At 49.5% G+C, this 10758-nt stretch overlaps 1 protein-coding gene across 3 annotated transcripts in view; it reads left to right on the forward strand.

Annotated features, from left to right (window-relative positions):
- Nucleotides 1-9895, forward strand: part of COL5A1 (collagen type V alpha 1 chain) — a 152197-nt gene extending 142302 nt beyond the window's left edge. Inside the window, exons 64-66 of one of the 3 annotated variants that reach the window (XM_083807304.1) lie at nucleotides 1917-1985; nucleotides 5735-5968; nucleotides 8596-9895. In XM_083807304.1, the coding sequence (XP_083663430.1) occupies nucleotides 1917-1985; nucleotides 5735-5968; nucleotides 8596-8742 (450 nt within the window). In that variant the 3' untranslated portion in view covers nucleotides 8743-9895. Of the gene's footprint in view, nucleotides 1-1916; nucleotides 2109-5734; nucleotides 5969-8595 lie in introns of all 3 variants that reach the window. The other 2 variants (XM_083807306.1, XM_083807305.1) reach the window with 2 other exon arrangements.
- The last annotated feature ends 863 nt before the right edge of the window (nucleotides 9896-10758 follow it).

The raw sequence follows: 10758 nt of genomic DNA on the forward strand, positions 1-10758 counted from the left end.
AGCAAGTAAAAATCCAGAACTGTTCTTTTGTTGTACAATGCTGGCTTTTAAAATACTAAGGACTGTGTTTACCAAGAGAATTTTTTTGAGTAAGTCAGTTTTAAACTTTGATGTTTTCAGGCATGATAAATGCTAAAACCTTATTTTTTTACTTTGCAAAGGCAGAACTGTGTTGGTGCAGGAGCTGTGGCTCCCCACGTTTAATTCATTCCTTGTCTTCCCTCCTGCAGCTGGGCTGCCACTCTGCCGTTTGTGTGCACAAGCCTCCTCCACCCTGGCTGTGTCTTCAGGCAGAGCAAATAAATGTTCACCTCCTGTAACTTCCCCTGCTGCTTCTCGGGGATATCTGGTTTCCTAAATGACTTCAGCCAGTCTCAGCGCTGTTCCAGGCACTCAAGCACAAGGTTGATTAAGTTAGCATGTACTGATGTGCTTAGCTCGCCCATACTCACAATTTTTGTCCCATAGCCACACACCCTATTCTGTGGAGCGCCTCTCCCCAGTGCCTGGGACCAGTTCTTGTGCTGGCCAAGCTGAAATTTTTTGCAGAGCAGCTCGAGGGAGTGCTCCCAACGTCACGGTTGTGCTGCAGCTGGCGCAAGGTGCAGATGAAGCTGTTCGCTCCAGTGGAAGCCGTTTGCCTGCTGAATTTTATCCACCAGAAATATGTGCCAGTGCAGGGCAAATAACATAGAGCATAAATATTCCCTGATTTTTTTGTTAGGGCTGTTTAAATAGGAGATAGATTTATTCTCCTTTGCATTACCTTGCCATGAATCTCCTCAAAGTGTTGGCAGCTAAAAAAGCGGAGTCTGCCCACAATCTTAGAGCACATTCATGCCCCACTGACTCTGCCAGTGGCTGTTGGGCCCCACTTCATCCAACTGCTCTTGTGGGCACACGCTGTGATGCTCCCCAAATGCAAACTGTGCTACACTATTGCAATAATGCCGTAATGAGAAAAAGGCTCAGCCTGCTGGTTTTCCATGGAGAGGGATGAGAACTGCTACCACAGCAGCATGAAGCGTTGGCTGAATGGTTTTTATTAGAAGTCTCTGCAGAGTTTGACATCTCCCCTTTCAGTCCATCCTTAGCACAGCAGAAGCACGCTGACCAGCTTTATGGTTCACAGACTGGAAAGGAGGGGATAATCCCGAGACACCTGCATAAAGTTTGCCCATTGTTTTTGGAGAGATTTACGGCAGAAGCGAGGGAGGTTTCAGGAAAGCAGGAGAGCACACGGCAGCCGCGCTCCTTCCTTGTGCTCTGACTGTAAAAAATGCTTCAGCTGCTCGGACGGTCTGCCATAAAGGATGCTCTGACAGCACGTTTCTTGTCAAGGTCACCCCCTGCACTGCTCCAGGTGGCTGGAGCTCCATCACGTGCAATGGTCCGGCACCGATGGAGGAGGATGTGCTGCCTGTGCTGCCCCTTGTTGCTGCACAACTGCAGGAGGCAGATGGAGGCTTTTCCTTAAGCGTGCTCTTTGCCTTTCCTAGCCCCACAGCATCTGGATTTGACATTGGAGTGACAGCAGACTTGTCTGTTACCAGCACTTTTAGTGTTCATATTTCCTTTTTTTTCCCCTATGTCTTTCCTTTCAGCTCTCCTGCCAACAGACTGCACTGCCAGTTTGGCATCCAAAGTATCCGGAGTTAGTGATCATTAGCCCTTAGCGAAGGAGGCTGGTGCCAAGCAGTGGCATCTCCTTCTGCTCGAGAGGCTGCTGGCACCTTAGGGCTCTGCAGGCTGGTCTTATTACTGATTTATAAGGATTAAGAAAACGTGCTCTTTAAAAGAAATCGGACATTTTCTATAAGACTTGCAGACTCTACTCATGGAACTGAATGTAACTTTTTTTATTTCTTTTTTTTTTCTTTTCTTTCTCTCTTCCCTCCTTGCCGTCCACAAACTAGGCTAGAATTACTTCTTGGCCAAAGGAAAACCCAGGCTCCTGGTTCAGTGAATTCAAGCGCGGTAAACTGGTAAGATGCATCTCAGTGCTTTCTGTTTTCTTTAACCCGTGTCGTATTTTACAGAGTAAAATGGCTCGTTGGCCCAAAGAACAGCCTTCCACATGGTATAGTCAATACAAGCGGGGGTCTTTGGTAAGTGGCTAACCCTGGCCCTCTAGTCTGAATCAGAGCACGTCACCTGCTTTGGTATGGCCAGACCTGTTGCACTCTGCATGCTGGACTAATCACCATCACAAGCTGCAGTTGAAACATTTAAGGTGGAATATGTAAGGCGAAAAAGAAGCAAAACCCAATATGGACACTTTTTTTCAGCCAGCACTCTGCCTGGCTTTAAGTCGACAAGCAGCTCTTGAGCTTTTCCTTGCATCAGAAGGGGACGCACTGATGTGCCCGGGCACTGGTAGGGCTGGAGCCCCTGCAGGTCTGCCTTGCCCCATGCAGGCTGTGCCCTGCAGGAGGGTGCTGCTACCTCCTGAGCCGTTCCCATTCTGGAGAAGGCAAACTGGGTGTCCCCATGCTGCTGTCCCCAAGGAGAGTAGCTTTATCTTCAGAGAACCCTCGTGTGGAGCCAGGCTGGGCTGGGGAGTCTGCACATGGCTGGACTGGGTCAGGCTGTGCCCAGGGGAAGAATGGGGGGCTCCCGCAGCACCCCCAGAGCCTGGGAGAGGTGAAGTCATTGAGTCAAACGAAGATTTCAAGCCGTGAGTGTGTGCCAGGCTTGGTAGCCTGGAATTTTACTGATTTTTTTCTCCTTTAAAAAATCCTTAATTGTTGCTATTGTGAGGCCAAACAATGCTTGGTGTCAGCAAGCAGCCAAGGCAGCAACACGTAAAAAGGGTTTTGTCCTGTAGCAGGTTTGTGGTGGATGGATTGCTCTCCCACAGAGCCCGTCAGCAAGTGATTAGCACGATCCAGCTCTCCTTCGGAAACAGAAATCTCCCGCGTGTGTATCAATTCGTGTAGGATTAGCAGGATGCACGTAATGAGCTCAATCAAATCAGGAGGATTAGGGAAGGAGGAAATACTCAGCAGAGAGAAGCAGGTGGAGGTGCCGATGGCCCCGCTGGCCAGGGCTGAGGTTTCCTGCAGAACGTGCAAACTTCCACCTTAAAGAGCAAACAAAGGAAAACACTGCCTTGTTTTCCTAAGCCCCATTTCATCGCCACTAAACGTGTATGCTCTGATTCTGCCCACAAGAAGGATATGGCTTCTGCAGCTTTTCTGCACCATCCGGCAAGGCCGCAAAGCCAAGGCTTCAGCCTCATCGCTCCTTGGAGGGCAACTGCTCCTAGCTTAGTCACAGAGCTCTTCATCAATTAATACAAGTGCCTTCATCTCTCCATTTTCTCTGCTTTTGTTTATTTCTTTCCAGTCTGTTTGTCAGCTACTTTAGAGACTGAATGGCCAGCCTAGAGCTCAGGGCCCTATTTTTAAATAGGAATTTCAGTGCCACTTGGAGCCCTTTGTTCCATCTTTCCATGTTGCCGTTTTCTTGCTTTTTACCTGTCTCACATTTTCCATTTGGAAAAAAGCCACCAGCACATAGAAGACTTTCCTAAGCAAACCACAGAACTGTTAAATGCACAGGCCATAAATGTAAAGTTTGTTTAAAACAAAAAAAATAGCTCCATTTCACACCAATTTGTATTTGGAGCTATGAGATCAGTAAATGGGGAAGATGTTTGCCTGGATGTGAATCAACTGAAGTCTGTACAGGCTGGCAGGATGGGTGTCAGTGCCCCTTGGGGTGCTCTGCTCATCCCTAGACCTTTTGTGCCCGGCCCAGCCCTGCCCCAGCTTCTCCAGGGCTGAGCCCCGGGGAGCCTGGAGACATGGGGAGGATTTTCATGGGGCTGCTTATGGGGCACCCCAAGGAATCTCTGCTCGCACAAGGTGTGCAGTGGTGCCAAGGCTTGCCTTTCTTCTGGGAGCATCTGAAGTAAGATGGACAGAGTAAACGTGAAATACAAAGAAACCATCTTGTTTTGATGCTTCCCCACTGTCATTAATCAATGACACAGAGTACCTGGAGTTAACTTCCCAGGATTTCTCACGATGCAGCCAGCCTGCATTTAGAGGGATAAGAGGGTTGCAGATGTTTTCTTTTGGACTCTGCTTTCCTCCCGTGTGCGTTACTCATGCACACCCGTAATTCCCAGTCGCTCTAACGAGACCTGCCACCTATCCCATCCTGTTATCCTTCAGTGCCATATGGCACCTGCCACAGGCGAATACTGTCACACAGGAAAAAAGGAAAAGATTGATTTTTGCAGAACCAGCCAAGCCTTGTGCGTGCAACCAGTTTCCAGTGGCTCCAGTTGCAAACCTCGCGCAGCCTGCAGAGGCAGAACAGCAACTGAGACCCCTTAGCAAGCAGCCAGGCTCCCAGGCCAAGCACTGATTTGAAATAAAAGTGCAAGGAAAGGCAAATCTTGCAGGTCAATGGGTAGCTGAGACGTTGAGTGCGTGCCAAGTAGCTGGCATTTTGTGTCCCTCTCCTTCCATGTCCTGGTGGTTTTCTGGTCTCTCTCCACCTGGCATGCGTGGCTCTCTCATGGTCAGTCATATTTAACTCTCAGGAGGACAGCGCAACGGTATCCTGACAACCGGTTGGTATACATTTATTTACTTTTACGATCTTTTTACTCGTGATTTTGTCATGTGGTTACAAATCTGTTCTACTGTTTGCAGCTCGCGCCATAATTTGATGTTTCATGGTACCTCGAAGAACTCTGCGTTGTTTCTGTGCTGTGTTTTTCCCCCAGTCATGTCTAAAGAAGTCAGCTGTCTGTAGAGGACAGTTTCCAGCAGCAGCTCTGGTAGCTTGGCCATGTCTGGAGACACCACCTCGAGTACAGCCGGTCTGTACTTGCGGTCTGGCTGGCCGACTCTGTGTTTGCTTCCTTGGTGGGGAAGCACGAGAGAAAGTACTGGAAAGGCCCGAATCCTGCAGTGCTGCAGGGGATTCAGTAATTTGTTTTGCAGAAATGTATTTCCAGAAACCGTTCTCCCTTGGGGGAGAGAAGGAGCCTGATGTGCAGAACAGAGCAAATCCCTGTGCAAGCGCAGCTGCGCGGCTCTGCGTTTCACGCCATGCCCCGAGGGCAGCAAGCAGACCTCCCTGTGGCTGACAGAGCCTCTCCAGCCAGAGCTGCATGCAGCCCCTGTCGGCAGGAACAGGATTCCTGCAGATTAGGTTGCAAGGATTGCTTAAAAGCTGTTGCACTGGTATCCAGGAAACATGAATGGGAAATGCCCCTGTGTGTGCAGAGCAAAATATCTACAGAAGTCAAAAATTGTGTCAAATGGGGCAGGAAAATAAAACCCCAAGCTCCTCCGTAAGTCTTCATTCTTCTCTCTTCAGAAGCTGGAGAGGTATGTTCAGTATTGGCTTTAATAGCTTTTGGATATATATCCCCGAATTTGCTCAGCACTGCACCCTTTTGCAACCAGGGCCAAAATCCCCTTTCCTTTCTCCTCCTGCCCTGTGTTAGCCTTGTTGGTTCAGCTCATGAACAGATCACAAACGGCAAGAGAAAAAACCTGCCCTGGCAGCAGAAGAACCAGAGCATCCTTGTGCCGTGCAGCATGGCAGGAGCAGGATCCGTGCCCCGCTGGGGTGGGGAGGTCCAGAGCAGAGGGCAGGGTGCCCGTGCACGTGGGCGTACGGATGGGTGAGACTGGTGGTCCTTGGAGCCCCCCAGGCAGGTTGCATTGCTGCTCACTGCCCAGTGTTTCCCCTTCTCCACTTCCCATAGCTCTCCTACGTGGATTCGGATGGGAACCCCATCGGAGTGGTGCAGATGACTTTCCTCCGGCTCCTGAGCGCCTCGGCCCACCAGAACATCACCTACAACTGCTACCAGTCCGTAGCCTGGCACGATGCTACCACCGACAGCTACGACAAGGCCATCCGCTTCCTGGGCTCCAACGACGAGGAGATGTCCTACGACAACAACCCCTACATCCGAGCCGCCTTCGACGGCTGCGCGGTACGTGGGAAGCCCCTGCGGAAGGGGTCTCTGAGCAAATCGCTTCCAAATTTCCCATGCCATTGGGTGGCCTTGAGGGTTATTCCCAGGTTGGGAGACCTCGAGCTTGCTCTTCCCTGTGCCACGGCTCATCTCGAGGCCAGGGGAAGCTGTAGCACCTCTAGAAGCCACGTTCGTTGGGTTTGTTGCTGGCTCTGCATAAAGAAGGGACCTTTCTAAAATCACTGCTTGCTTTTAAACATTCCCTCCTGCCTTTGCTCTTACTCAGTTGACTCACGCGGGGAGGTGTGAGTGATGACACCCAAGTGCAGGGGAGTTCTGTAGGCTTCGATATAATAATTTTGCAAGTGCTTTCAGGAAACTTTCAGGAAATCTTGGAGGCAAAGCATTATATTGGGGTGGTGGTGGCTCTGCTGGTGGCACGCTGCTGTGTGCAGCTCCAGGAGGGCTCAGGTTGTGCTGGGTGCAGCTGCGGCTCAGCTCCTGCTGGGCATCCCCGAGCTGCCAGAGGAGCCCAGCACAGCGCTTGGTTTGCTCTGTGCCTGCTCTGCACGAGGTCTGCCCGTGCCCTTGGCGAAGGACGAGCCAAAGCAGCCCCCAGTGCTCCCAGCCTTTGCAATGAGCAATGGCCCGATCTTCCATAGGGGCCCAACATCCTGCCTTTGGTTCTTCCTCCTCCTTTTGGGCACCTGATTTGGGACTGAGCTCTGAGCAATCTGCCCTCAGGAGCTGAAAATTTGGCAAAGCAGGTGCTGCTTGTATTTATTTTGAGATCCAGTTTGCCAGTGCAAAAGCCTGCATAATTCTCACCCTCTGCAACTGCAGTGCTTGAAGCCCACGGGACTGAAAGATAGAGATGTTTGACAGCAAAAGCCCTCCACATAATTTGAGATGAAAGTGATTCTGTTCTGGCGCACGCACATTTTTTACTGTAGGAGCAATGAGGAAAATCAAATTAGAATCACTTCTTTTAACACTCACGCAGAGAGGGAAAGGGCATTCATCCCTCTGCTGAAAACACTCAGAAGTCACATGGGGAAGTTCATCCTCAAGTACTTCAGGTCTCCTGCTAACACATCTTGTCCTCAGCAAAAAAAAAAACTTCCCCTCCCTTTTCTTTCTTAAGACTTGGGGAAGCTGCGAGATCAGACGTTGCGAATTTTAAGGCAGATGTGTCTGATGAAAATCCTTTCAGCTTAAGCGGTGCCGCTTAGGTGCCCTACATTTCTCTCCCTTTTCCCTAACGAGGGATATTTGCATGGAAACGGGTCTGTTGCTCCGTGGCGTTTATTTGCTTGGTTGCTTCTCCTTGAAGGCTGTAGCACAGGCTGCTGTCAGCAGGCCCAGTCTCCGTGCCAAAAATCAAAGGTTGTGGCAAGAACTAGGCAGGGAGCAGCAGGGGCCGTGGTAGAAGTCAGGAGCAGAGGGGGAGGCTGGATGAGCCCTGGAGCTGGTGCCACAGAGGGCATGGAGCCGTCTCCTGGCTCCTTGGGCATCACTTTGGAGCTGCTGGGTCTCAGGCCTTCCTTCCTGCCCCCCTCTGCAGGATACATTCCTGCAGGGCTCTGAAGAGGAGGTAAAATATGCCAGGGGAGCTCATTGCATCGTTCAGGGATCGATTTGGTGCAGAGCCGCATCCCTGTGAGACCCTCAAAGAGCCTTGCAGAAAGATGCTCGGCATCTCCTGCACTCCTCCACCATCTCTGTGACCTCAGCAGGTCATCCTTCCTGAAACACGGGCAAGATTTGATAAGGCTGAGCCCTACCAAGTGAAAAATTAGGCCTGCCTACCCGACACGGCACTGCCACAGAGGTCCCAACAGGACCTGCGTGCTCACCGTGATTGAGGTTGCTGCAGCCCACGCTGGAGGAACTCCAGGGCTAATGTCTGGGCCATTATTTGGATGTGTTTTTCCTGATCTTACAGCCCTTTCTCAGTAGCTGTGCTATAGCCTATTCTTCTGAGACACACAAATCAGAGGGTAAGGTAGAGCCAAAAGCTGCTCCATAAATTCACTTGTTTGTGCAGCTTTGTATGCCCCCGGGTGCACTTCTGCTCCTCCAATAATTATTTATATTTCAGAAATAACTGTATGGCTAGCAGGCACGATAAAAAGACAACATCACCTTGTGAATTCCATCAAACTTTAAACGTGGGCTTTTCGGTAGCGCTCGGATAATAGTCAAACTAATATATTCAAATTAAATCGCTCACATTTGCTCAACAACCCATGCGTGTCCTCGGGGAGGCAACACAGCTATACCACAGCCACAACAGTTTTACCAGGCTCCCGTTCCTGCTCTGAGACGTGCTGAAGGCAGCGTTCGTGCTTTTCTATCTGCATGGCAACCGCTGTTCTGCTCCAAAGTCCGTGCTCAGGCCACTTGTCCCCCCCAGGGTTTGCTCAGTGGTCCCCAGTCATCCTGCCTGAGAGCGTATCTAGCGCATCTGCAGGGTAAATGCGTTGTTTTTTGGTGCTGGATGCCTCTGAATCGGCTCAGGAAATACCTGGGCGATACGGTCTCCGTGTTCCCAGCTGACCAGTAAATTCTCATTCGTGACAACTGGCTGGTGTTGGGTTGGAGGCATCACCAGAGCTCCTCTCTCTCCCCCTTCTCCCCGCCAGGCAAAGAAGGGCTATCAGAAGACTGTCCTGGAAATCAACACGCCCAAGGTCGAGCAAGTACCCATAGTCGACATCATGTTCAATGACTTCGGAGAAGCGTCACAGAAATTTGGATTCGAGGTGGGACCGGCTTGCTTCATGGGCTAAGAGCCACCTGAAAACTAGTCTCCAAATGAGCAACCTCGTAACCTCATTGCGCCATTTAATTAATTAAAAAAAAAAGAAAGAAAAGAAAAAAAAAAAGAAAAAAAGAATTCCTTGTCACATGCACGTTCTGAAACTGGACAGCGATGGGTTATTTTTTTTTTCCTTTTGTTTTGTTCCTCGTCTTGCCCGAGTTCCTCTGTGCCGCTGCACCCACACGAACCCAACCGCGAGGACCGTTCCCGCGACAGACCAGAATCGCATGACCTGAGGCCGCACGTGTGGCCCCGAGACCTGTCCCCGTGTCACCTCCCTCCCGCAGCCACCTCTGCACAGCCACCCAGGCGTCCGGAGATGGAAACACGTCAAAGACTTGAGATGATGCCCAGAGCTTGGCTGGAGGTTATTGTTTGTTTCTAAGAAAAAAAAAAAAATACAGGAAAAAAAAAACAAACTTGAAACTCCTGCGTTCGGCTTGACGTTGAAACCGGGGCAGTCCTGGCTCTAATCCAAACCCTGCTGAAGTTCTTCATGGTCATCTCGTTGGCTTCCGTGAGATTTGGATCGGGTCTAGCAAGCAGATGTAATGGCCGTTTCCAGCAGTTGTAGTACCTCCCTTGAATCGCCTGATTCCACTTTTTACAAAATTTCACCCACCCAATTCGGTTGCTAAAAGCCACACCGGGCGTCTTCTTCCCCGTGTCTTAAAGGTGCTTTATATTTTTGTATGTTTGTAAGTAAGTATGTGTATTGTGTATTATTTTAAGTGGTTAAACGTTCCTGGCTTCATAACATGCATGTGACCCTGTCCGTACGATGACAGCCCCGCCACACGCGCCCCCCCTGGCGCTGCCCCATGCCCGGGGGCTGCACCCAGGCACGAGGCTCTGTGGGGTGAGGCCCCCCCAACCCCCCCCGGCCACTGATGCCTTTGGAAGGATTCACTCCAAAATAAGGAAAACAAAGCCACTTTTTGCTAAGATTCCTACAAAACGCCGACCTAAAAGCAGAATCCCATTTGCATCTCTGCCTTTTATACCCCTGCTCGCCTTAATATATGTGTTTTAAGTTAATTCTTCTCGCCTCCTTTTTTCCTTCAGCATTCTTTTAAAATATTAAAAAAAAAAAAAAAAAAAAACTATTCCCAGCGGCAGATTGCACTGGCAGGGGAAATCCATTTGTCCTCTCTGAATACCAAGTGTAAAACAAAACAAAAAAAAAGAGAAAAAAAAAAAAGGTGCTTTTTATTTTTACATGTCTCTGTGGTGCTATCTATTCGAGTAACATTTACACAACACTGGTTATACCCTGCCAGTGGCCAGTCTCCCCCTGGCCTTTGCTTTAGCCACTTCCAACGCAGACTGCACGCTTTTGCTACAGTCTTTGATTATAAATGCATGCCACCTTCATATTCGTTATGTAGAAGGTCTGCTCCTCTCTTTAATTGTATTACAGTAGCTTTTACGGCCCGTGTAGAAAGTATTAAATGTGCTTACGCCTTTTTTTTTTTTTTTTTTTTCAAAAAAAAATATTCATGCATTTTATACGGTGGTAATCACACCAGATTGTACTCAGTCGCTGAATGTTTGTGGTGCTAATTTATGTACTTGTTCGCTGTCCGGATGCGAGGACGAAGCTGCGTGTGCAATTCTCTTTGTCTGCCCACGGTGGCTGCCAGGATGGCTTTTTTTTTCTTTTTTTTTTTTTTTTTTCTCTCCATGCAGCATTTTTGGATCGCAACCAGCTGAGACCACCTTTCTTCACCATTTGTTTGTTTGTTTTCTCCCTGGCCATTTCCTTGTTTAGATCTCTTGGCTGGCAAATAGATGTTGCAGGGTTTTTATTATTATTATTATTATTTGGCCTGGAGTATTACAGCGACGGTTGAGCCAAGGGGGGCCTGCCACCGTAAAGGAAAGGACATCACATTTACTGTGAAGAAGAGCCTATATATGATGTCTTTTCCCCCCTCCTTCCCTAGCAGAGGAGGGAGCGATGCCGAGCCCGAGCCCGTGGTGT

Source organism: Anser anser, assembly GCF_964211835.1.
Source record: "Anser anser genome assembly, chromosome: 21".
In the NCBI taxonomy this organism is placed as follows: Eukaryota; Metazoa; Chordata; class Aves; order Anseriformes; family Anatidae; genus Anser; species Anser anser.